Below are 27,438 nucleotides of genomic sequence, written 5' to 3'. Positions count from 1 at the left end.
ACACTTGGTTGCAACATAAAATCACAATGTAAAAACACAAAATACGTAATAAAAATAAAAACAAAGAACCCAAAACAAGCCCTAACACATTTTGAACTATAAACTGACCATGATGTTGCCTTTTTACTCCCACAACTATTATTTCTAGGTATTTCGTAAGCTGCATTAGCAAAATCAGATGAATGACAAAACGCGCCTGTTCCAACTCGTCAACAGAAGTTGTCAAAAACAATCTCTTGTTGACCTTTTCCACTCATCAGCTAGAGTTACAAATTGTCAATTTGTAAAAAAATGAAATGAAATAAAAAAATCCTTTCCGAAATCAAATATCACTTTTTTCTCCAAGGTTACAGTGGATGACAGGGCTAGGAGAACACTATAGTTAAATGATATCTAATTTTATTTTATACTGTTTGCACACAATATTTATCAACTGTCCTGTAACAAAATTTCTGAGCAGCATTGCAGAATAAAATAAAGCAACTTTTTTAAAAATCAGTAAAGCTAGAAAAAGTAAATATCACATGGCATAAAATCAAGCTTACAAAACCATTTCTATCCATTTCAGTTTGTTTTGGTAATCCAAAGTTTTAGAAATAAAACTCTCAAATTCTGAAATAAGGGATGGCTGGCAGTTCTGTGCTTAGTTGAAATTATATGCAGGGCTCACTAAATGCAAATGCAATAGGATTTACTGTCCAGTGGTTTGTGTAGGATTTAACTTTGTGTCCACAGGCATGTGACATATGTTCATCTTCTCCAGACTACAATACTACCCTGAGGCTAGAATCTTATGCACACTTATGAGATAAGTCTCAGGTAAGTATAGAATTAAAACAAACATGCAGGATTTACCTGGGAGTAAACATGGAATACAGTGAGACTTACTTCTGAGTAAACAGGCATAGCCTCACTCCATAAGGTCTACAACAGGCATCCCCAAACTGCGGCCCTCCAGATGTTTTGGCCTACAACTCCCATGATCCCTAGCTAACAGGACCAGTGGTCAGGGATGATGGGAATTGTAGTCCAAAACATCTGGAGGGCCGAAGTTTGGGGATGCCTGGTCTACAATCCTATGAAATTATTTTGAAGGAAGGTCAATTGAAATCCTTCCAAGCAAATATGCACACGATCAGGCTATAAACATGTTTTAATATTAGTCCTATGAAGCTATCATTTCCAAATTTTCTTTATTAGTTCTTCTTAAATTGAGCAGGGAGAGGGGAGCAGAATCTGTTTCTGTAAACCTGTTTCTCTGGCAAGTTTAAGGAATACACTGTTTTGCTTGTTTACAACATCAGTGAAAGAAACCAGTCGAGGTTTATGACTAATTTTTGCTTTTATTTATTTGTTAAATCAAATCATAGGACCTGAGCCAATGGCTTCAAATTACAAGAAAGGAGATTCAGACTAAACATCAGGAATAACCTCGTGGTGGTAAGAGCTGTTTGACAGTGGAATGGACTCCTTCGGAAGATTGTGGACACTCCTTCCTTGGAGGTTTTTAAGCAGAGGTTGGATGGCCATCTGTCATTGATGCTTTAGCTGAGATTCCTGCATTGCAGGGGGTTGGACTAGAAGATCCTTGGGGTCCCTTCCAAGTCTACGATTCTGTGATTCTAAGTAACATATAATTATATAACAGATCCCCCAGGATTGTTAATTGTAAAATAAAATGGTAAAGTTTGAGGGGACAGAATTACATCCAGTTTATGCAAGGTAGCATGTGTCATTTGCATAGAGGGCAAAAAAAAATTGTTTGTCTTATTTACACAACAAGGGGAAATGGCAAAGCAATCTAACCTCTCATCTCCATACTTACAATCAATAGAATTCACAAAAATATACTGTGCAGACCTCATTTCTTATTCATTCCAATTGCAAGGCATTATTCATTTTTGTGAATTGTGTGTATGTGTGTGTGTGTGTTTGTACACACACAATCATGAGCAATACAACTGAATGAAAAGACTGCCTGTTCCAACGCCTAGCTCCCATGCCCATCCGTGCTGCCTTTCCTCTACTACTATGCTATGCCCTTGGCTGGCCAAGCCATGTACAGCAAGGACCCTGCCCAGAAATCCACACTCAATGTTCTCATACAGTATTTTGCCTGGATTGTAGAAAAGCTGCTGTTTGACAAAACTAAACCCAAAGCAGTGCAATAAACGCGTTAACAATTTGTACAAGTATAAAGGAGATTGCAGAACAGGGCTCTGGTGGATGTAGCCTGCACAAATTTTACTTCAGTGTGTTTAGAAAAGAAGAAAAGAAGATTGCTGGAAAAGGTTTCCACTGAATATTTTGGAAAACAGACTATAATTTTTACAATGCCAAAACCAGTATGTTGGATCACATTATTAATATTAAATATCCAGCAGATGGCAGCACAGTGCAATTTAGAAGGGGTAACCTGTAATGTGAAATTCTAGGTCTAGTTATTAATGTATGACTGTGCATATATTTTTAGAAATGACAGAAGAGGTTAAGTTCTGAGTCAGTGTTCCTTCCAGTTCTTCAGGATCACTTCTGCTGCATCCAACGTGCTGTCTTTCTGTCAACAATGAACACAATAAAAGTTAAAAATTGAAACTGAAATATTATTCACGTGCGTAAGACATTTTACTGCTAGAAGATTGCAAATCCACAGAAGCACACTTCTAACGACTTCATTAGGTGCTTTTTGTGACATGTATGCTCACATGAGTTTAGAGTAGGCAAATACCTGGGTATGTCTACCCAGTGGCTAACATCCACAATGTGCCCCATTCCCCCAGCAATAAACTCTAGCTATGGTTTGGTGAGGTTGAGATGCATTCAGAGACACCTGGTCCCCAACTCCTAGATTTGGCAACCAGCCAATCTAGTTGTCAATCTGTGGAGCAGAGGAAAACTGTTTTAATTATCGTCACATCCCTGAAAAAATAAAGGGAAGCCAGCATATCATGCCTCACAGCATGAAGTAGAGGTTTCCTAGTTAAAAACTCAGCTCATTCACAAACTGCTACCTACACTGGCCTAGGTTTCAGGACTATTAGGAATACAGGGCTCTGACTATTTAGAAAAGGCACTATGTAGATCAGGGGTGGGCAACTTGTGTCTCTCGACCTAATTTCATGTGGGTGGCAGGAGGAAGAAAATGGGGAGGGAAGAGGATGACAGGAGTAAATGAAATAAATTTTAATAATATCCAGATTTGTTTCCAGATTACTCCTTGATGGAGAAGAGGTTGCCCACCTTGATGTAAAATATGATCATACCATAAGAAATTATTATTAGGAGCAGTATCAAAAAGTTATTTTAACTGCTTAAAAGTGAAAGGAGAAGATCAAAGTTTTGGTACTAATAGAAACAAACAGCCTTGCTAAGACTTAAACAATTAAGCTTTATTTAAGCACATGCTATAGAACTTACTTTGATGAAGCAAAACCGTATGTACTTTTCAAACTGTTCTTTGGTCTCAGGGCCGCAAAAGGAGGTGAGAGGAATAGCTGACAGTTTCTTTAAAAAGCACAAAGCACAATTGCGTTAAAACAGCTTAAACCTTAGCTCTTGGAAGCTCTAGTAACTGTATCTTTGGGAGAGTTTAAAGGCTGCAGCCTAAGAGTTTAATTAAGGCCACATCACACATTAACAAAATTCTCATGTGCAAGATATAGCACTGTACTATCATGGATGAACATTTCACACATGGCAAATTTTATGTGCATGGTCTGGGAAGCAGAATTAAGCTACAAACAGATTGCCACAATATTTCCTTCACTGCTTCAAGCACAGAAGTGCTTTCCCTGTAGGAATTCTGCAATGTTGCATTCTGGAAGCACCCTGAGCTAGCAGTTTGCCCTCATCTTCCTAGCAAAGGAGCTGATCTTTAAGTAGTGGTTGTGTCTAGGCCACAGACTGGCCTAGCAGAGGCAAATCCCACAGAGCAGATGTCAGTAAAGGGCTTTTATCTCTGCTGAAGCAGGGAAAAGATCTGCAAGCCCAGCAATGGGTATGCAGCTTTCCAATGAGCACACAATCCCCTACATCAGGGCCACCTGTTTTACAGTCTCACTTAGATGTTAGAATTAAAACAGTTTTTTGAGCAAAAAAAGTAGGAGGGAGAAATAAAACCAATCCTTACCTTAGATTTTATCATCCATTTAACAAATTTATAATCATAAGGTTTATCTTTTTCCATGTCAGACAGATCTACATCTTTAAAACAAAAGGAAGAGGTGAAAAACACTGCAAGAGCTGCAATTTTTCAAAAGAAAAGCATTACCCAGTATGGGCACTTCAGCAGAGATTTTTTTTACAGAACAGTAAATGGAAAGGATCTGGAGCCCAGGGTAAGATCAAAAGTGCAAGATCTGCTATTGCACTTCTCTTTCCCCAGGACTGCTCCCCAGAGTACCAGGAATTTGCTCTTAAGCTGCATTCAAAGGGGAGAGCTAGACATTACGATAAAAAGGGTCTGCTGCCAATGGCACACAACCCTTTTCTCTGTAATGAAAAATTCACATCATGATACGTTAGCCTGTGTATTTTTCCACCGTGTTCAGTATCATTGACTGCTTGTGGTGGTGGGGAACCACACAGGTAGGTCTCACTTACAGATTGAGAAAGGGCAACATGACAACAAGCTGCAATTACTGCCTAGTTCTGCTGTAAGTGCAGCAGGATACCTACCGTTATTGAAAACTAGTGTCATTCAGCCCGTTAGGTAAACGGGCGCTAGAACGTATGTGAGAGGAGCGGCGGGGCCGCGGCCTACCTCACCCCCCAACATGTGGGCGCATTGCCAGGCATCTTCCTGCCGCAGCGGGCCTGCGTCTAGGAGGAGAAGGGGAGGCAGCCTTCTTCCTCCCGAGTAGACCTGCCCGACCTCTCCCGGGGGGTCTCCCTTCCGAGGCCTCTCGGGGGCCTAGCTGGGCAAAGGCGCAGGTGGCAGGTGGTGAGGAGATCTTCCCGGCTGGGCCTACCTGAGCGAGCCCGGCCCCCTGAGGGTGAGGAGCTCAGGCCGGGCAGAGGCTAGGGATGGTGAGGCACGCTCGGGCCGGGCTGCTCCCGCTGCTGCTGTTACCATCGCCGCCACTGCCTCCTTCCTTCGCCAGAACAACGGAGGCTGGTGACAAAGGTGGATCCGGGGGCGCCCATGGCTGTCGCAGGGCCGAAGCCGGGGCGGCGGCGGTGGGAGAGGGTGGGGATCCTCTAGGCGCCCATGGAGGCCGGCCCCCTGAGGGCGAGGAGCTCAGGACGGGCAGAGGCCAGGGAAGGTGAGGCATGCTCGGGCTGGGTTGCTCCGGCTGCTGCTCTTACTGCCGCCGCCGCCTCCTTCCTTCACCAGAAGGCTGGAGGCTGGTGACAAAGGTGGCTCCGGGGGCGCACATGGCTGTCGCGGGGCCGAAGCCGGGGCGGCGGCGGGAGGGGGCGGGGATCCTCTAGGCGCCCATGGAGGCCGGCGCTGGGAGCGGCCCGCTAGCACAGCCTCCGGTGCCGCATGAGAGTGTCCTGGGCTCTCAGCCTCTCTCACTAGCCGCAGCTACCCCTCCGCGCCGACTCCTCCGCATGGGGCTTGTCCGGGCTGGCGCCTCCTCAGCCGCCGCCTCCTGCACCTCCTCCCTCGCTTGCTCGTGGGTCTCTAAGGCAGGCGGGGGCGGCGCTGCTGCTGGAGGCTGCCGCCACACGGACCCATCTTCCACCTTCACCTCAGGTCGCTGCTACTGCCCCGGTAGGGAAACGGTAGGCAGAGGGGTTGGGGGGGAGTGTGCGCGCATGCGTCCAGTCTCTGCATCCAATCCCTGTGTCCGTGGGGCACATGTGCAGTAGCGCAAACCCAGGGACACAGGGACTGGACGCAGACACAGGGACTTTATTATATAGGATATTTGTGACAGAAAACACACACATTGTAGCCCACCCTTTACTAATAGTAAATTTTTCCCAGCTTCAGTACTGGGTCATCACCCCCATTCCGGCCATGGAATAAAATCTTCACTTACTTAATGTAGATACGTCGACAATCATAAAGTATCCTCCCTCTGGAACAACAGGTTTCAGCCCAACTCCCAGGAGCATGCGAGCCATTCGGTTCCGTTTGTCTTCTAGCTCTCTAGGCAAAGAATGGAAGTAGCACTCTGGGTCATCCATGCGCTTCACGTCTATCAAAAAGGCTTGTGCCACAGCTTCCTGAAAATTCAAATCAGGAAAGGAGGGGGGAACCACACATTTAAGCACATCATCAACAAGCAGCAGGCACAAAGCAGACCTTGTGAAGATTCACTTTTAATAAGAAATGCTGTAGTCAAAGAAATGCTCAGATCTCTAAAATCTAATTATGAGTTTTTCCATAATAAAACAGATCATTCTAGTAAAATAGAAAGTCAGTGAAGAGTAAAAATAAGATTGTCAATTGGGCTTAGCAGTGAAGGGTGGGGGGAGAGAAGGCAGATGGAAATGCTTCTAAAATTGCTGGATACACATCTATCACTAAAATAGATATATTTCCTTTCAAGTATGATATTTTTAAAAAGTCAAATACCTTCCGTCTCAGTTATTAATTCAGTAATGTGTATCTGATTTTTTAATGTTTAATGCTTTAATAATGACATAAATTATAAAGAATTTATCATTCCTTTTCCTAAATGGCTCAGGGCTGCAATACCTCAAGGACTGCATCTCCCCATATAAACTGACAAGACTCTGCGATCATCATCTGAGGTCTTTCTGAGGCCTTTCTTCATGTGCCTCCTCCATGAGAGGTCCAGAGGATAGCAACACAAGAACAGGCCTTTTCTAAGTAGCTCCCTGCTTGTGGAATGCTCTCCCTGGGGAGATTCATTTGGCGCCTTCATTATACATCTTTAGGCGCCAGGCGAAAACATTCCTCTTCAACCAGGCCTTTGGCTGAATAACAGTCTAGGTCCTTTTAAATGTGTTGGGGGGTATTGTTTTGTTTTTGTACTTATTATTAATATTACGTACTTTGTGGTTTTATTCTTGTTTTTATGCTATGGACAGTCCTGAGATCTTAGGATGAAGGGCAGTATACATATGTAATTAATTAATTATTAATAATAAATAATAATAAACAAACAAACACAAATGAGAATGAAGTCTACAGATCTTCCTTTCTTACCACAAAGTATAGAAAACCCCAAACATTTAGGAAGCATACACCTTGATCTGAAAACAATCCAGCCAAAGGATGCAGAGAAACAAACATTTGCCAAACAGTAACTTTCCACAGGGTCCAGGTAACCACTGTATAAGGCAGTTGTCTGTATCATCCTGCCAAGCAGTAAGGAGAATCTTACTACACATCAGATGCATGGCAGTATGTATTATATACAATGGCAATCACTCACCCCAACTCCCATCACTTGTGTCTGTTGTTTTCCTGCTAATAATGGAATGTCCAAATTATTGACATTCAAATGCTAATCTACATTGGATCTACATGCTCAAGTGTTAATTCCATCTGCAATTCCCACAAATAGATCCCTTATTAGCCAATTTCTAATGATGTTTAGTGGCTCAAACCTCCTACACTGCATCACCCTCTCTAGAAAACCTTTTGTATGCATTGGTACCTACCTGTAACGGAGTTGGGCATGTATAGAGTGTATTTTGTTGAACCACCTGCAAATGCTTCATCAGATGTTGGGGACCAACAGACCAGCCAAGCTTCAACAAAAAGAAATAAATTGTTAACAAATATCTGGCTGTTTACTTAACATTTATAAAAGTTGAGAAACATGGAAATAATCACATTTTAAACTGGTGGACTATTGACAAACTTAAAGGGGGGACCCATCTCTTCCAGTTTATAAAAGATTTCCTGCCTGGCTTAGATAATTACTCCCCAGGGGCAGCAAGGCGTGTCCCTATTTAAAAGGCTGCTCTGCAATTAAAATAAATCCCTGCCAAGAAAAATGAAATTTATGTTCCCCAAAAATGTTACAAAAATTAAGCACAGGTGCATGTATTATTTATCTGTGCAGGAGCCTGTTTGTGTATACATATTGTATTTATAGTTTTCACAAAATAAAAAATTACCAAAAGACGCACAGTATTTAAGTTACAGCATGAGCTTGCCTAACTCTGCTTCCAAGAGAGCTACAGAGCCATGCCTAAGGTATGTTTGCATACACACATGGGACTTTACATGGTTCTGTTTCTGGATGAAATACCCACGTGTATTTTCCTGTGTTGGGGAAGCCCCCAACATTTTATGATACCTTTTCAGTCAGGCAGTGAGGATAAGAAGCACCTGCAGAAGTCTCCTTGTAGCTTGTTGGACCCTGACCTGATTTTCTCATGCAAAGCTTGCTGCCAGCAACCACCACCTTCTACATCTAACATTGGAACTGGCATAGTAAGCACAAGGTCTTCAAAAAGATGTGCAAACTGGAAAGGCTTATTGCTTACAACGTACATAGCGGCCGCCTGTTCAAAATGATGTAAACAGTAGGATTTCTAAGTTCTGAGTGGAATCTCCTGTATGCACGGCATCTAGAATTTCTATAATGTCAGGGGTTAATTTTTAATACAGATTCTGCACGTGTTGCGTATAGATTGTGCACGCTTGCAAATGATCTCCTCCTCCATGGTACGTCAACACAGTGGCACTTCAACATACAGCACTTCTTCATTTGCATTATGTCTTATTCTGTTCACTTACCTTCCAGCCAGTTACACTGTATGTTTTCCCAGCACTTCCGACAGTTACTGTTCTTTCCCACATTCCAGGCAAAGTAGCTGTGAAAAAAAGAAAGAAAAGGATCAAGAGTTAATTACATATGAACGGAGCTAACAAGCTTTAGCTCTCTAACAATAAATAGGTATGTTTTAATGCATCCTTCAAAGGAACCTATATTCTTTTGGGTAAGTATAAAGCTGGCTTCATTATGTTCAAACTAAATGGGTACTGTATGTACTGAAAGCACATTGCTCCTTTACTCACACCCTCATTAAGGCATCTTGTGGCACATGAGGGTATGTCCACACCAGAGAGAGGTCTTAATCATTTTATCGGGTCATTCAAATGAGCTCCTAACTATGGGGTCACGAAGAGTCAGACACAACTAAACGACTAAACAACAACTGTTGGTATTGAACTGAAAGAGTAAAATTGTCCCTAAATCCCATATAAACGGTGTAGCACACAAAATACACACAAATCCAAAATAAAAATTTAAAGAAACCCATAAGAGTATTTTCCTGCAATCCATATTAGGGCGGAGATACAAGTTATAGATGATGCATTAACTCATGCTATAGCATCATCAGGTTGTCCAGCCCTCACTTGACATCATTGGGTACCAATTGAGGAAAACGACAAGTAATGCTATGTGCTGCAGTGATGCGATGAGCTGCAGACAAGGAGAAGGGAACACATTCTGTAATGCATAGTTCTGTGATGAATTCCAGCCATCACCATGGGCTGTGATTACATTTAGTAAATCTAAAACAAAACAAGTGATTATCAATTTGTGGAGCAAACAGCTAGCCAACTCATTTTCAGAAGATGGCTGGGGAGTCACACAATCAACCAGGTGACTTTTAGAGTAAATATTTTGTGAACAAAGGACAAACATTGACCTGCAACACCTTCATTGTATTAAGCTACAGAAGAACAGGATGTATTTTTGTATTTGAGCAAGCACCAAGAACTATTAATAAGGCTACATGCATACATATTACCCAAATAAGCACTATGCCTGTTGAGACGCCAGAAGAATCCTTGCTTACAATATGCAATCTTTAAATCTGCCAGTAGAACTCTAATCATTAGTCACATGAAGCTCCTGTTTTGCACAAGCTAGATAAGAGAAATGACAAAGTGTTCTAAACCAGAGGAAACTGCCTAGATGACAGCACAAATACTATGCTGATTTTATGATATATCACTGGCAACCTCTATTAGATAAATATTAGAGAGCCACCACCAGATGCTGTAAATTGATGCAATGTTCATTTCACATTTTTCATGAGCGATGTGTCATTTCAGCTGATGGAATACGTGAAGCTTAATACAAGAACATCTCTGCCTCTAGGGAGAGGATTTGTGTTCTCCTTTTTGCACAATCTTTATGTGCATGTTATACAAGCTAGAGAAAAACAGGTTTCTTGGGAGAAAAGATTTCTGCTTAGTTCATAAAATAACTGTCACTTGCATATAGGTTTAATGGTTTGTAGGTTTCAACAATAGATTGGAAAACTGTTTTTGGGATCTGCTTAAAAGTGAGCAAACGAAAAAGCACTGTTGGCCAAATGCTATGCTGTATATTGAATCGTTTAGCAAGGCGTTTTGTACATATTATCTGCTGGGTGATAAAAATGCCTGTGTCCATCAGGAATGCACTTCTCCCATATGATAAGATGCAACTGAAATAATAGATTCCCCCCCCCATTCCCACCAAGGTCCATTGGAGGACAGAGATGCATTAAGGCATCCAAAGTGCTCATACATATCATTTACATACAAGTGATTTTAAATGAACATTCAAGACTGTACAAATATTAAGATCAGTAGGAAATTACATGTCAAAGACGGGAGCTGAAAATTGAGAAATACAAAAGTAATTCATTTTAATAAGGTAATATAGTCTTATACTTCAGAATTATAGCTAGTCTACAAAATACTATTAATGAGCTCTTATAAAATACCTAATTTTAATCCGGCAACAATACTTTCCCATTTCCAGTCTACAAACTAACACGTCTCAAAATGCTGGTGGTTTCTGAACTGGAAGAATGCATCCTGCTTAATTTTCAAAGGCTCAGTGATGGGTCTATTGCAGATCAACACCTTCAAAATTTTGAGGAAGTAATGGGCATTATACTTATCAAGGATATGTTTTGTTTAGTCGTTTAGTCGTGTCCGACTCTTCGTGACCCCATGGACCATAGCACGCCAGGCACTCCTGTCTTCCACTGCCTCCCGTAGTTTGGTCAAACTCATGTTCGTAGCTTCGAGAACACTGTCCAACCATCTTGTCCTCTGTCGTCCCCTTCTCCTAGTGCCCTCAATCTTTCCCAACATCAGGGTCTTTTCCAAGGATTCTTCTCTTCTCATGAGGTGGCCAAAGTATTGGAGCCTCAGCTTCACGATCTGTCCTTCCAGGGAGCACTCAGGGCTGATTTCCTTAAGAATGGATAGGTTTGATCTTCTAGCAGTCCATGGGACTCTCAAGAGTCTCCTCCAGCACCATAATTCAAAAGCATCAATTCTTCGGCGATCAGCCTTCTTTATGGTCCAGCTCTCACTTCCATACATCACTACTGGGAAAACCATAGCTTTAACTATACGGACCTTTGTCGGCAAGGTGATGTCTCTGCTTTTTAAGATGCTGTCTAGGTTTGTCATTGCTTTTCTCCCAAGAAGCAGGCGTCTTTTAATTTCGTGACTGCTGTCACCATCTGCAGTGATCAAGGAGCCCAAGAAAGTAAAATCTCTCACTGCCTCCATTTCTTCCCCTTCTATTTGCCAGGAGGTGATGGGACCAGTGGACATGATCTTGGTTTTTTTGATGTTGAGCTTCAGACCATATTTTGCGCTCTCCTCTTTCACCCTCATTAAAAGGTTCTTTAATTCCTCTTCACTTTCTGCCATCAAGGTTGTGTCATCTGCATATCTGAGGTTGTTGATATTTCTTCCGGCAATCTTAATTCCTGCTTGGGATTCATCTAGTCCAGCCTTTCGCATGATGAATTCTGCATATAAGTTAAATAAGCAGGGAGACAATATACAACCTTGTCGTACTCCTTTCCCAATTTTGAACCAATCAGTTGTTCCATATCCAGTTCTAACTGTAGCTTCTTGTCCCACATAGAGATTTCTCAGGAGACAGATGAGGTGATCAGGCACTCCCATTTCTTTAAGAACTTGCCATAGTTTGCTGTGGTCGACACAGTCAAAGGCTTTTGCATAGTCAATGAAGCAGAAGTAGACGTTTTTCTGGAACTCTCTAGCTTTCTCCATAATCCAGCGCATGTTTGCTATTTGGTCTCTGGTTCCTCTGCCCTTTCGAAATCCAGCTTGCACTTCTGGGAGTTCTCGGTCCACATACTGCCTAAGCCTGCCTTGTAGAATTTTAAGCATAACCTTGCTAGCGTGTGAAATGAGGGCAATTGTGCGGTAGTTGGAGCATTCTTTGGCACTGCCCTTCTTTGGAATTGGGATGTAGACTGATCTTCTCCAATCCTCTGGCCATTGCTGAGTTTTCCAAACTTGCTGGCATATTGGGTGTAGCACCTTAACAGCATCATCTTTTAAAATTTTAAATAGTTCAGCTGGAATATCATCACTTCCACTGGCCTTGTTATTAGCAGTGCTTTCTAAGGCCCATTTGACTTCACTCTCCAAGATGTCTGGCTCAAGGTCAGCAACCACACTACCTGGGGTGTACGGGACCTCCATATCTTTCTGGTATAATTCCTCTGTGTATTCTTGCCACCTCTTCTTGATGTCTTCTGCTTCTGTTAGGTCCTTACCACTTTTGTCCTTGATTATGGTAATCTTTGTACGAAATGTTCCTTTCATATCTCCAATTTTCTTGAACAGATCTCTGGTTTTCCCCATTCTATTGTTTTCCTCTATTTCTTTGCATTGCTCATTTAAGAAGACCCTCTTGTCTCTCCTTGCTGTTTTTTGGAAATCTGCATTCAGTTTCCTGTATCTTTCCCTATCTCCCTTGCATTTTGCTTGCCTCCTCTCCTCCGCTATTTGTAAGGCCTCGTTGGACAGCCATTTTGCTTTCTTGCATTTCCTTTTCCTTGGGATGGTTTTCGTTGCTGCCTCCTGTATAATGTTACGAGCCTCCATCCATAGTTCTTCAGGCACTCTGTCCACCAAATCTAAATCCTTAAACCTGTTCCTCACTTCCACTGTGTATTCATAAGGGATTTGATTCAGATTGTATCTTACTGGCCCAGTGGTTTTTCCTACTTTCTTCAGTTTAAGCTGGAATTTTGCTATAAGAAGCTGATGATCTGAGTTACAGTCAGCTCCAGGTCTTGTTTTTGCTGACTGTATAGAGTGTCTCCATCTTTGGCTGCAGAGAATATAATCAATCTGATTTCGATGCTGCCCATTTGGTGATATCCATGTGTAGAGTCGTCTCTTGTGTTGTTGGAAGAGAGTGTTTGTGATGACCAGCTTGTTCTCTTGACAGAACTCTATTAGCCTTTGCCCTGCTTCATTTTGAACTCCAAGGCCAAACTTGCCAGTTGTTCCTTTTATCTCTTGATTCCCTACTTTAGCATTCCAATCCCCTGTAATGAGAAGAACATCCTTCTTTGGTGTCATTTCTAGAAGGTGTTGTAGGTCTTCATAGAATTGGTCAATTTCACTTTCTTCAGCACCGGTAGTTGGTGCATAAACTTGGATTACTGTGATGTTAAAAGGTCTGCCTTGGATTCGTATCGAGATCATTCTGTCATTTTTGAGATTGCATCCCATCACAGCTTTTGCCACTCTTTTGTTGACTATGAGGGCCACTCCATTTCTTCTACAGGATTCTTGCCCACAGTAGTAGATATGATAGTAGATAAGCTATATCAAGGATATAGCTTATACCAAACTGAAGGAGCAGAAAATACTTTAGGAGGACTGGGTTATAATCAAAACATTGCATGTAGCTCTCTGAGGTTAGCTATAACTTTAAACTCAACAAAGAATAGGAACTATTTTTATACATATGAAAGGAACAACTTGAATGAAATGTACACATACATTTCCCATTGACTACCATACAATTCAGTACCTATCTTAATGTGTTTATTGCCAGTGTATACCAGCCATTCATATACTTCATCACTGATGCACAGGGTGTCGTTTTTAATACAGAGATCAGCAATTATCTGGAGTTCCTCTTTCGTATAGACCTAAAATAGAAAGGGAAAGAAAACAATGTATTAATCAATATCGTCACAGACGACATTTTATAACATTTAGCCGGCAGATTTAAAAACAGGAATCTCACCTTTCCTATAGGATTGTGAGGGTTATTCAATATAATAGCTTTCGTCTTGCAATTAAATTTACTTGCAAGTTCAGCAGGATCCAAGACCCAGTCCGCACTAGATGCAGTCTCTCCAGCTGCAGGTCTCTGAGTTATAGGGGGGGAAATGTTTTATTAGGCTGAAAAAACTTTCTTTAAACATTCCACTAGTGGTCTTATCCTAAGAATCATTCAACTATACAAAATACACAAGTAAACTGCATAGAAATCTCAAATTCTGATCACTAACCAAAAAAAAAGGTCATTCATATAATTTGGGACTTTCAAGTGATGATTCCTCAGACCCACTAGATGTAGCCATCAAAATCGATTAAAGGATTAAGTTTTCCATATAGTAGCAATGCATTTCTAAGAATCCAAAACTAGTACTATAAAAAACCAGGGGGGACCAGAATTATCATCCACCACTGTGGTCTTAAGTACCACTTTAAATACTGTTACAGACAAAAGCACTTAAGGATGATTGAAGCTGAATAAATTAATTAGCTGGCCTGCTCACACTCCTCAGCTTTTGAAAGTTAATATGGCTTTCACATTTAAAGCAATGCCACCAAGCAATCTTAAGTTAAATTATTGAAACCCATCTCCTATTTGGGCTTCTATCATTTGAATTCTAGACATTGGGGAAGAATTGCTTTCTTGTTGTTATTTATCTGTTTACTGGATCCATTCTGTTTCTCACTGAGCACACAAAGCAAACATAGGGAAGAAATAACATTCATTATGAAAAACTGCAAGGTGCAACACTTCTCTTCATTCCCCTATCTAAATAAACTCTGATTATAATAATATTTTAAACACACTCACATATCTCAAGGGTATAAAAACAGGCTTGGCTCCTGCCATCCTCACCATTGGCTCATAACAGTCAAAGAAGGGTTCTATTATTATCACCTAAAGTAAACATATAGGTAAGCTATGTGAGTAAGAAATTACAAAATGATATTATACCTTTCTTCAAAGAAAGAACCCGCATTTGATCTGATACAATGCTAATTTTATATATTTAGGAAAGCACATTGCATTAAAAGAAGTACTTCTTGTCAACAAACGGGGGTAGTATTTTAGATTAAAAGCTAAAACTCTTAAGTATATCTGTACCGTAAATGCCACAGCGACTGCTACTTCACAGTGGCTGCTTTTGTGTGCTGGGGATAATAGGAAATAAGTGAAGATTTATAATAATGGCAGCAGAAATGAAGGGATGAGGGAGACACAAAAAGCAAAAGAGAAAAGACAAAATATCAGAAGGCAGCTAGCTATCACTTCATTGCCAATTTTACCCCAAATAAGGCAGGCTATTTAATTTGATTTAAAGCCCATCCTACCCTAAGTGCTTATTATTGACAAACTTATACAACTCAAGAAAAAAGAACAGGGTTTGAAGTTGGGAAATATTTCAAGTTTTGAAGGGTTCAGGACCAACATTCTAGGCATCTGAAAAGGACAAGCACCTAGGATTTTTTTCAGCTGTAGCCAAGGAAGCTAATTTACAACAGGTTGATAATTAAGTGGTAGATTGATGGGCAATTCATCTCAGACATACAGTTGCTTAAAGAACACTAGTCCCTTTATCCTGCCTTCAACAGCAACCTAATGCACAATAGTTAAGCAGCTGAGGCATTTTTTATAACTTTATCCCAATGCCAAGAAATCCTTCATCTGCTAAATTAAGGTGCATCAACATACTCTTAAAGGCATAGGATTCTGGCAGGTAAAAAAAAAAGCCCTGCTTCAAAGTTGATTTCTTATTCGACCAAAACTAACAAAAGTCAGCTATCTGCTACCCATGTTCTAAGGGTGGGTGGGTGTACACACGTATGTTTTCATAGATGAGAGTTATTTTTATTCTGGGATGCATCACAAAACTTACTTCATCTTCTGCTTCAACGAGTCCCTGCACTGCACTGAACAGAGATCCATATCCCCCTATTGTCACCAGGATATCAGTGTATGGATCAATCTTTCTTCCACAAACTTTTTCATACACTTGGGACAAGACTTTCACCAACGAAGGATGTCCCTATGAATGCAAAAGAAAATACATAGACTCGTATGCCAGTTAATAACAAACAAACAACAAATAATACAGTATTGTCTGTTGGCCAAATCTAGCATGGCTGATGCACAAAACAGAGTTACCCAATTAGACATACCATTCTAAAGATTTAAACAATTAGAAACTGTCAACACGTCTAGGAGAGAATCTACTATACTGAGCTGAACAAGAAAAACAATGTAAGGCACAGTTCGGATGGAATCTCTTCTGCACAGCCAGCGTTCCACTGAATAGGAGTCTTTGTGCAACTCCACAAGCTGGGAATTGTGTGCACTATCAGTAAGGATCTATGACCGTGTCCCTTTGAAGATAAAATAATGTGGAACAAAAATGTTCGTAAGAAATATAAATTTCTAGAAACAGTCATACTACCATTCATGGGTCACTTAAAAAGGAGTAACTACCTTCTGATGAATGCTCATATTGCACCATGGTGAAGAACAAGAAAGGAAGTGGCTGTATTTGCATATAAACCATGGTTTAATGTTACAAGGATGAACCAAAGCAAGCCTCAGGCTCCTGTCCTCCTCCCCACCCCCCCACCCCGCTCCCTTCTCCATGCAGCTGCAAGAAGAAGATTGGAAGCTTTAAGTTAATTGCAGTTTAGCATTACAGTATGTCAAACGGCTTCGTTTTAATACAGTCTATTGAAACAAGCCTGGTTCATAACCCATGATTTGAAGCTGGTTTGTTTCAACGAATGATTAACCACAGTGTGTGTGGGTTGAACATCACAAGAAGCTGCAGTTAATAAAAAACAGAAGTTGAATCTTTTAAATTAGTCCTTGAAGCTCATCTTCATAATGCCAAACCATGGTTAAGCATTATGTGCAAGAAAGCCAAAGTGTAGTGCCCTGTATGCTGAAATGTACTATATAGATTAATAATGTTACATTGGGACATTTGATTCAATTACATAGTCAGTTCTCCTGGCCCTATGTATAGTCCTCTTCGGACCATATTTACATTGGCCACTGTTTGGAGATTTATGGTTACCATGTTTCTATTCAGCCCAATAATCCAGATTGAAGAAGGTGCGTGTGGAAACCATGAGAAAAGGTTTGGATATGCAACTGATTTAAAGCAACCTCTCAGAGAGCGTTAAGATATACTCACAAAACCTCGGGTGTACTGGTTCAACATATCCACAGAGGATGCTTTGGCTAATGCTTCTTTAACATAGTTAGGAGGAGATATATCTGGGAGACCTTGTCCCAGATTAACAATTGAGGGATCTGCAGCAACTTTTGTAAATTCCACCCTAAGAAAGGAAGAAATCATTACAAAGGTATTTCATACACATTTGCAGGGAAGAATATTTCGGATCCATAGTAAATCAAAAACACAGTATAGAACACATGGGTCTGTGGGAAACCACCCAGAGAGCATTCAATCAGATTTTAGTTAATCAGAGATCCTGGAGGCCTCATTGCCATCAGTCTAGTTCTAGGTCAGGCTTTCAGGCTAGAACTAGGTGCCATAAGCGTTACATGGCTTCTGTATCTCATCCTCCACTCCCAGAGTGGCTGGGGGAACCCGGCCAGATGGGCGGGGTATAAATAATAATAAATTAATATTATTATTATTATTACTATTAAGCTGAAGCACGTGATGTGACATAACCACTGCTGAAGCACCAAAGGGCAATTCATACATCATCTTGGTTGAGGACCACCTAGAACATGGAGTTATGGAGGACCAATACAACAGGTTTTGTGTCCCCCCCCCATGCTGTTGAGAGTGCATTTGACCCTCCCTGCAGTTGACAGAGGATTTTTATTTTATTTTTCCTTCTTTATAAATGTAGCAAATTAGAACCAAAACAGCCTCATAAACAAAGCCAGAATCGCCTTATCTCAGTCTGTTAGCTAAAATTGACCCCTCATTATTTAAACGTTGTAGTCCTAGCAGAGTTGTTCTGCAGACTCACAGGCTGCACAACCAGTAATTATCACTGTGATTCATCCAAGATCTTTTAACCATAAAAGGAACAAAGGGATTAATTTGTTGGGAAGGGCGGAATAGAAGGGAGGAGCACACAAAAGCCTGGAGCCCACTCCCAGTGGCTTCACTGACCAAGAGGTTTCTCTCTCCCTGCCCCCCACCCCGGCCCTGCACCTGGTCAGCTGGCAATGTAGGTGAAAAGCATACAAATGAACTACAAAGAGTACAGACATTTTCATTATTCATTCATTCAATCATTTTCATTAATAATTACTTACCACACATTGCTATCCAGCCCTTCAATTCGTTTTGCATTTTTGTGCTTGAAGGTCATGGTCTACATACAAGAATCAAAGACGGATAATTCTTGTTAGAACTACAAAGTACAGTGGTTCCTCGCCAGACGAATTTAATTCGTTCCACGGGTCTTTTCTTATAATGAAAAATTCGTCTAGCGAATCCCATAGGAATGCATTGAATTTTGGGGGGATTTTTTTTTTGCCCATAGGAACGCATTAATTGAATTTCAATGCATTCCTATGGGAAACGCAATTTGCTAGACGAATTTTTCATAAAACGAATTCGTCTAGCGAGGCAACCTCCACTCTAAAAATCCTTTCGTTAAGCGGAAATTTCGTTAAGCAGGGCATTCGTTAAACAAGGCACCACTGTATTGTATTGTTGGACACTATGGTAATCCATGACATTTCTCCTTGTCGTTCATTCTAAAGCTGATGAAACTGACAGGCACTGCAAACACAGTTCAATGTAACAATTAACCAATATTCTATTACAATACATGTTTGACAAAATGCCAATCTATGCAAGGATACTAAATAGAATGGTTAAGATTAAATATAAGTTCTATTCAAACCCAGTATAAGAAAGGCAGAGTACATCATAGATGTATAGCAGAGCATAATCTTTTAGCACTTACTTGAGAACAAAGGGGTAGAGGAAATGTGATTTATATATCTTGTTGTTTTTCAAAGTGGTGAAGTCAAAGTAACGGTCAGAGCAGAATTGCAAAGGCTAGGCTATGTACATAAGACAGATTAATAAAAACCTGTGTGTAGGTAATAGGATCTGTCTTCACAAGATAATTGCACCTGGCTCTATGTTCCCTCCATCATATGAGGAAAGAATCTGCTAGGTACAGAATACACCCCACTGGTTGTGCCACTCTGTCCGTTCTGAACAAACAACAGCTGGAAAACTGTTTTTCCACTTTTCCAAAGAAAAAATAATCCCCTTCCTTTGTTTTCCTGGAATTTTTGTGGATCTATTAAAAACTAGGTTTTTTTAACCACTATTTTAAAAGCTAAAGTTGTCCAACACAAAACTCAAGTACCAGCAACATATTTAAAGGGTGTAACAGACAATATCATAGAATTAAAGTTTAAAAACAATAACAACATTGTGACAAATTCTCCAAAGTAACTTCAAAGCTGTTTGACGAATGGAACATACAGTGGTACCTCGGTTTACGAACACCTCGGGTTACGAACTTTCGGTTTACGAACAATCCTAACCCGGAAGTAAGTAACCCGAGGTTTCAGAGGTTTCAGAGACAGCGAGAGAAAGGAGGCTGCCCCGAACGCCGACAACAGCCCCTTGCAACCGGTCCGGCAGAAGAAGCAGATGGGTAGCAAGAACCGCACCGCGCCTCAGCGCCCTCGCCTCCCACCATGGCCGCGCCGCCGGTGACCCTCGACCATCATCTCAGAGCGGGAGAAGAGACGGCGCCGCGGTGAGGAAGGCGGGAAAGCCCGAGCCTGCTCAGCAGGGAGGTAGCGCTTTCCCCGCTCATGGGGAAAAGGAAGGGGTTTGAGCCAGGCGCTGTGCAGGGCAGGCGCATGCTAGGGGTTCTTCTTCCTCAGGCGCTGGCAGCGAGGCTCCCTCTCTCGTCGCCTGAGGAGGAGGAGGGGGAAGCCGCCACGACGACGGAGGCGACACTTGCCGGCTGAGGGAGTTTGTGAGAAGCCGACAGAGCCGCCCTTCGCAATGGTGAGAGCGGCGGAGAAGCGAAGGGACGGGGATTGGGGGGTTCCGCTGCCTCCGGGGCTCCTGACCGTGTCCATCTCTTCTCTCTCCCAGCAGCCTGGCTCCAATCCCAGCGCCACCAAAAAATAAAAGTTAATTTAAGTTAAAAGACAGTAACAATTGTGTTAAATTGCTGCTTTAGGGGGTGTTTTTCATCGTCTGGAACGGATTAATCCACTTTCCATTACTTTCAATGGGAAAGTTTGCTTCGGTTTATGAACGCTTCGGTTTATGAACAGACTTCCGGAACCAATTGTGTTCATAAACCGAGGTACCACTGTATATGTAAAGAATATGAATGTTCAACACACACCAAGCGGCATAACCACAGTCCAGATAAAAGGAAGCACTGTTTGGGTGACCTTCATTCTACCGTGCTGGCTATACAGTTCTTTGCTCCAGAACACTATTTTTCAATCCAAATCTTGAACTGTTTCATAAATGTCTGAGAGGCAAGGATTTTTTTTTTAACATCCAAGCCAACCTAGTGACTCCACATCCCGGACCTCTACATATGATTCTATGAAATGTAATAAATAAAAAAGATGGAGGTTGTAGCTTGAGGTGTTACAGGTAGTAAAGGAAACAAAAGGAAGAAAAAAGCTGCCTTTACCAAGGTTCTTTTAAAACATATCTCTCAGAGTTAAATCAATCAAGAGTCTTGCAGCACCTTAGAGAATGGCACGTCTATATAGCCATACTTGTTTACTACTAAAATTATCGTTATTTTAACTTATGGTCAATACCAACAGTGTTCCAATTGATACCTTCTGCAATAAGAACAAAAGCAAGCAGAAGAAAATACTGTCTTGCACAAACTTGCTCACTACAAAAGGTGAATTGGTTTACAAGTGTCCAGCAATGCTGGAGAGCAAAACAAAGACATTAAACAAAACCAGATCTCCAAATTCAGGATCGTGGGCATGAGCGAAACATAAATAAATAATAATAAATAAATAATATGGACATACAATCACATAAGCTGTGAAGATATGGAATACATACAGGAGAGGATGAAACCCTGAAGTATCTCAAAGGGTAAGTAATCTTCAGTAGTGATGTTCTAGTGCCAAGGGAGTTGAAGCATTGCTGAGCAAAGAACATGCCTGCATAACAGTAAGTTTATAAGTGCATGAAACTACTGTACATACAAACAATAGTGCCAAATACCAGACCATAATTGTATAAGTGTTCTTCAGTGTAACTTAAATCCCTATGCGGCATGTCTGTTGATATAGGTAAAGGACCCCCAGACAGTTAAGACCAGTCAAACTTGACTATGGGGTGCGGTGCTCATGTCACATTCAGGCTGAGGGAGCTGGCGTTTTTCCAAAGACAGCTTTCCGGGTCATGTGGCCAGCATGACTAAACCGCTTCTGGTGCAACAGGACACTGTAAAGAGTGCCAGAGTGCACAGAAACACCGTTTACCTTCCCCCCGCAGCACTACTTATTTATCTACTTCCACTGGTGTGCTTTCAAACTGCTAGGTTTGCAGAAGCAGGAACAGAGCAAAGGGAGCTCACCCTGTTGCGCGAACTTGAACCACCAACCTTCTGATCGACAAGCCCAAGAGGCTCAGTGGTTTAGACCACAGCACCACCTGCTCCCTTTCTGTTGGTATAAGCCTTACATATTAAGGCTAGATAGTAGGAGCAGAGGACTTGAATGTCATCACACATGTCATATACTCATCCATCTAGGTAAGCTTTCACTCCTATTTTAGGCTTAGTAACTACCTGATCCCTGCAACTGGGTCAGTCAGTACTCTAAGTATAAATCACTATGTTTCTAAGATTACAGAAACCAGTCAGTATGCATGTTCATTCAGAACAAGCCTAATCCCTGGCCAGGATCAGCAAGGCAGAGCAGCAGATCCATATCTGAAGCCATCCTGCTTGCACCAGACTGGGTGGAAGTTGAGAAGTGTCAATTTTTTGCTGGTACAGCTGAGAGCCGAAGAATCAAGTCTCTTAGGGAGAACTGGGGGACTTTGGATCCAGGTAATCCAAAGCCACTGGCATCCCACAAGGTTTTCCATGGCCTACTGCCAGTGGGAGAACTATGACCTTCTGAAAGTTGTGGGTCTACAGCAAGGATTGCCAAACTGTGGTCTGTGGACCAACAACCATCTGTGAGTGCCATTCCTTCTGTAGCATGTCTGTAGATTTGTGGCCGAAGACAGGAGATGGCAGATTCATCTCATATTGATTAATTGTATTTTTTTAATTGCTTCTTTTTATTCTGATACTGTACTTCATACTATATGAAATAAAAGAAATAAATATACAATTGAAAATTATTCAGCATCTAGCACAGCACATTACAATTGCTGTAACAGGCAGAAAAAGAATTAAGTTGTCTGACAAGACCCTCAGCAATTTTCAAGTGTTACATGGGTAAAAAAGGGGGGGCACTGGTCTAAAGCTCCCTCATCCCCAACTATTGGCTATACTGACTGAGACTTTGAAATCAAAATATATTTTAAACTACTTATTTGAGATACTACAGTATTGCATAATGCATATACAGCCAGCTGTAAAATTCATCACCCCAGAAACTGAGGGAAAGTTACATTATGAGTCTTTATAACATTATAAAATTGAATAACTCAGAGAAGCTATGAGCTATGCCATGCAGGGCCACCCAAGATGGACAGGTCATAGTGGAGAGTTTTGACTAAACGTGATCCACCTGGAGAAGGAACTGGCAAGCCACTCCAGTATCCCTGCCAAGAAAACTCCATGGACAAAGACAACAGGCATATAAAAGTTATGACGCTGGAAGATGAGCCCCTCAGGTCAGAAGGCGTCCAACATGCTACTGAGGAAGAGCGGAGGACAAGTACAAGTAGATTCAGAGCTGATGAAGCGGCTGGGCCAAAGCCGAAAGGACACTCAGTTGCGGATATGCCTGGAAGCGAAAGGAAAGTCCGATGCTGTAAAGAAAAATATTGCATAGGAACCTGGAATGTAAGAACCATGAGTGGAGGTAAGCTGGATGTGGTCAAAAATGAGATGACAAGAATAAATATCGACATCCTGGGCATCAGTGAACTAAAATGGAAGGGAATGGGCGAATTCAGTTCGGGTGACTATCATATCTACTACTGTGGGCAAGAATCCTGTAGCAGAAATGGAGTGGCCCTCATAGTCAACAAAAGAGTGGCAAAAGCTGTAATGGGATGCAATCTCAAAAATGACAGAATGATCTCGATACGAATCCAAGGCAGACCTTTTAACATCACAGTAATCCAAGTTTATGCACCAACTACCGGTGCTGAAGAAAGTGCAATTGACCAATTCTATGAAGACCTACAACAACTTCTAGAAATGACACCAAAGAAGGATGTTCTTCTCATTACAGGGGATTGGAATGCTAAAGTAGGGAATCAAGAGATAAAAGGAACAACTGGCAAGTTTGGCCTTGGAGTTCAAAATGAAGCAGGGCAAAGGCTAATAGAGTTCTGTCAAGAGAACAAGCTGGTCATCACAAACACTCTCTTCCAACAACACAAGAGACGACTCTACACATGGATATCACCAAATGGGCAGCATCGAAATCAGATTGATTATATTCTCTGCAGCCAAAGATGGAGAAGCTCTATACAGTCAGCAAAAACAAGACCTGGAGCTGACTGTAACTCAGATCATCAGCTTCTTATAGCAAAATTCCAGCTTAAACTGAAGAAAGTAGGAAAAACCACTGGGCTAGTAAGATACAATCTGAATCAAATCCCTTATGAATACACAGTGGAAGTGAGGAACAGGTTTAAGGATTTAGATTTGGTGGACAGAGTGCCTGAAGAACTATGGATGGAGGCTCGTAACATTATACAGGAGGCAGCAACAAAAACCATCCCAAGGAAAAGGAAATGCAAGAAAGCAAAATGGCTATCCAATGAGGCCTTACAAATAGCGGAGGAGAGGAGGCAAGCAAAATGCAAGGGAGATAGGGAAAGATACAGGAAACTGAATGCAGATTTCCAAAAAACAGCAAGGAGAGACAAGAGGGTCTTCTTAAATGAGCAATGCAAAGAAATAGAGGAAAACAATAGAATGGGGAAAACCAGAGATCTGTTCAAGAAAATTGGAGATATGAAAGGAACATTTCGTACAAAGATTACCATAATCAAGGACAAAAGTGGTAAGGACCTAACAGAAGCAGAAGACATCAAGAAGAGGTGGCAAGAATACACAGAGGAATTATACCAGAAAGATATGGAGGTCTCATACACCCCAGGTAGTGTGGTTGCTGACCTTGAGCCAGACATCTTGGAGAGTGAAGTCAAATGGGCCTTAGAAAGCATTGCTAATAACAAGGCCAGTGGAAGTGATGATATTCCAGCTGAACTATTTAAAATTTTAAAAGATGATGCTGTTAAGGTGCTACACCCAATATGCCAGCAAGTTTGGAAAACTCAGCAATGGCCAGAGGATTGGAGAAGATCAGTCTACATCCCAATTCCAAAGAAGGGCAGTGCCAAAGAATGCTCCAACTACCGCACAATTGCGCTCATTTCACACGCTAGCAAGGTTATGCTTAAAATTCTACAAGGCAGGCTTAGGCAGTATGTGGACCGAGAACTCCCAGAAGTGCAAGCTGGATTTCGAAAGGGCAGAGGAACCAGAGACCAAATAGCAAACATGCGCTGGATTATGGAGAAAGCTAGAGAGTTCCAGAAAAACGTCTACTTCTGCTTCATTGACTATGCAAAAGCCTTTGACTGTGTCAACCACAGCAAACTATGGCAAGTTCTTAAAGAAATGGGAGTGCCTGATCACCTCATCTGTCTCCTGAGAAATCTCTATGTGGGACAAGAAGCTACAGTTAGAACTGGATATGGAACAACTGATTGGTTCAAAATTGGGAAAGGAGTACGACAAGGTTGTATATTGTCTCCCTGCTTATTTAACTTATATGCAGAATTCATCATGCGAAAGGCTGGACTAGATGAATCCCAAGCCGGAATTAAGATTGCCGGAAGAAATATCAACAACCTCAGATATGCAGATGACACAACCTTGATGGCAGAAAGCGAGGAGGAATTAAAGAACCTTTTAATGAGGGTGAAAGAGGAGAGCGTAAAATATGGTCTGAAGCTCAACATCAAAAAAACCAAGATCATGGCCACTGGTCCCATCACCTCCTGGCAAATAGAAGGGGAAGAAATGGAGGCAGTGAGAGATTTTACTTTCTTGGGCTCCTTGATCACTGCAGATGGTGACAGCAGTCACGAAATTAAAAGACGCCTGCTTCTTGGGAGAAAAGCAATGACAAACCTAGACAGCATCTTAAAAAGCAGAGACATCACTTTGCCGACAAAGGTCCGTATAGTTAAAGCTATGGTTTTCCCAGTAGTGATGTATGGAAGTGAGAGCTGGACCATAAAGAAGGCTGATCGTCGAAGAATTGATGCTTTTGAATTATGGTGCTGGAGGAGACTCTTGAGAGTCCCATGGACTGCTAGAAGATCAAACCTATCCATTCTTAAGGAAATCAGCCCTGAGTGCTCCCTGGAAGGACAGATCGTGAAGCTGAGGCTCCAATACTTTGGCCACCTCATGAGAAGAGAAGAATCCTTGGAAAAGACCCTGATGTTGGGAAAGATTGAGGGCACTAGGAGAAGGGGACGACAGAGGACAAGATGGTTGGACAGTGTTCTCGAAGCTACGAACATGAGTTTGACCAAACTGCGGGAGGCAGTGCAAGACAGGAGTGCCTGGCGTGCTATGGTCCATGGGGTCACGAAGAGTCGGACACGACTAAACGACTAAACAACAACAACAACAACAAATCTAGGTCACTTTCATATGACCTATCAACTGAGTATTCATCCTGATTTGCTGAGCAGTTATATGATGTCCAATTGGAACATTCATTCCAAGTGGTTTGCTGAAAGGCTATACAATGTCTCATCAAGGTATCTGAAGAAGTGTGCATGCACACAAAAGCTCATACCTATGACAAACTTAGTTGGTCTCTAAGGTGCTACTGGAAGGAATTTTTTTATTTTTTGTTTCACCAAGCCATTGTTATCCTACACCTTCAAGTGCATTTTTCCACACCTTTTCCTTACTACAAGTCGTCCGATTTCTTTAGGAAGATTTTTTTGTCACACACGAGCACCAAACCCACTTGCCTTGCGTAACCTGAAATTGCCAATATGCAAACTGAATCTTAGCACAAAATAGGGAGAGGAGACCCTAGAAGCAGGCCACGTTCCCTCCATTTCTTAAACCCTTTCTTGGGAGCTCAAGTTTACCCCTCCAGTGCTGGGTTACCAAATAGGCAAAGTACAGGGCTGCCATATGTTCGGAATTTCCACTGTAGTCAAAAGCAGTGTCCGGGCGGAATGTCCGGAAAAATCCAAAAGTATGACAACCGATGTCGCTACAATTCCCAGCAACCTTAAACTACATTTCCCAGGATTCAGGGGGAGTGGGTTGGCAGGTGCAACCCTATGGGCCTTTTAGGGGCCCTGCAACAACAGAACCAAATACTGTAATATCTATTTGATCTTAAAATAAAATTAGAATGAAGTATTGCAATATAATTTGTCGGGTGGGGGGTGGGAGCTGAGATTCCGACTGTTTGGGGGCCTCCATGGGGTTTAATCCCCTGTACCCCTCGCAATGCTACAATTCCCAGCACCCTTAAACTACAGTTCCCAGGATTCTGGGGGAGAGTGGGTGGGCAGATGCATTCGGCAAGCACTCCTGCCTAATATTTAAACGCCTGCTTCTGGGATTATTTATTAACTAAATCGCATTATTTGCTTAATTCAAACTCCCAAGTCTGAGGGGTTTTTTGGCGGGGGGAGGGGAAGGATTCACCCGCCCAAACGAAGCCTTGCCAATACTCCTTTCCTCCACCTTTAATATTTAAATAATATTAAATATTATTATTTAATGTTAAATATTATTTAATATAATATTAAAAATATAATTTTTACTACTGCTACCACCACGCGGGCTTCCCCTGCCCTTTGGTCCCCCTCAAGGTTATGGGGCTTCTCCTTCCTCGCCCGCCTCCGGGTCTCTCGCCTCCTCCCTCCTGAAGGTGCAGGTACACCTCTTCCAGGAGGCTCCCTCGAGGCCATTTTGTCCCCTTTCCCTCCCCTCATATCTAAACGTGTGAAGGGACTAGAAGCCACGTTAGCGGCAGCCGAGCCGAAGCCGGCGGGGCGAAAAGTTCAGGAAAAGGACGGCGGCGGATCGGAGCTCGGCCTCCTCCTTCTATCTCCCCTCAGCCGCGTGGCGGGCGGGGGGGGGGGAGGCAACTCGCTTACCTCGCTCATCCCGGATATATGGCGCGTGTGTGTTTTTTTGAGGCGAAAGGCGGAGAAGACGAAGCAGCAGGGGAGGAGGGGCTAACT

General features: G+C 42.0%; 1 protein-coding gene across 2 annotated transcripts; it reads right to left on the bottom strand.

Annotated features, from left to right (window-relative positions):
* Window positions 1-419: 419 nt before the first annotated feature.
* Window positions 420-27,438, bottom strand: KYAT3 (kynurenine aminotransferase 3). 2 transcript variants are annotated; one of them, XM_035123225.2, is made up of 14 exons: window positions 27,352-27,438; window positions 21,067-21,167; window positions 18,297-18,355; window positions 17,191-17,335; window positions 15,889-16,038; window positions 14,823-14,909; window positions 13,977-14,102; window positions 13,758-13,878; window positions 8,672-8,748; window positions 7,585-7,674; window positions 5,991-6,177; window positions 4,130-4,203; window positions 3,418-3,504; window positions 420-2,557 (listed from the first exon to the last, which is right to left on the bottom strand). In XM_035123225.2, exons 2-14 carry the CDS (start codon window positions 21,163-21,165, stop codon window positions 2,501-2,503), a joined length of 1,359 nt encoding a protein of 452 aa, XP_034979116.1. In that variant the 5' UTR covers window positions 21,166-21,167; window positions 27,352-27,438; the 3' UTR covers window positions 420-2,500. The 2 variants fall into 2 exon arrangements, with proteins under 2 accessions (XP_034979116.1, XP_060132729.1); XM_060276746.1 differs by lacking the exons at window positions 21,067-21,167; window positions 27,352-27,438 and adding an exon at window positions 18,956-21,052.

This window comes from Zootoca vivipara, chromosome 7, assembly GCF_963506605.1.
Source record: "Zootoca vivipara chromosome 7, rZooViv1.1, whole genome shotgun sequence".
In the NCBI taxonomy this organism is placed as follows: Eukaryota; Metazoa; Chordata; class Lepidosauria; order Squamata; family Lacertidae; genus Zootoca; species Zootoca vivipara.
Note: the sequence above shows the minus strand (reverse complement) of the source record. Positions and strands in the feature narration are given on the sequence as shown.

Coding starts and splice junctions, on each gene's coding strand:
- KYAT3 (XM_035123225.2), bottom strand. CDS start 21,165: ATGTTCTTTGCTCAGCAATGCTTCAACTCCCTTGGCACTAGAACATCA. Junction 17,336..18,296: donor GGGCTGGATAGCAATGTGTG/GTAAGTAATTAT, acceptor TTCCTTTCTTAG/GGTGGAATTTACAAAAGTTG. Junction 2,558..3,417: donor TACGGTTTTGCTTCATCAAA/GTAAGTTCTATA, acceptor CATTGTTGACAG/AAAGACAGCACGTTGGATGC.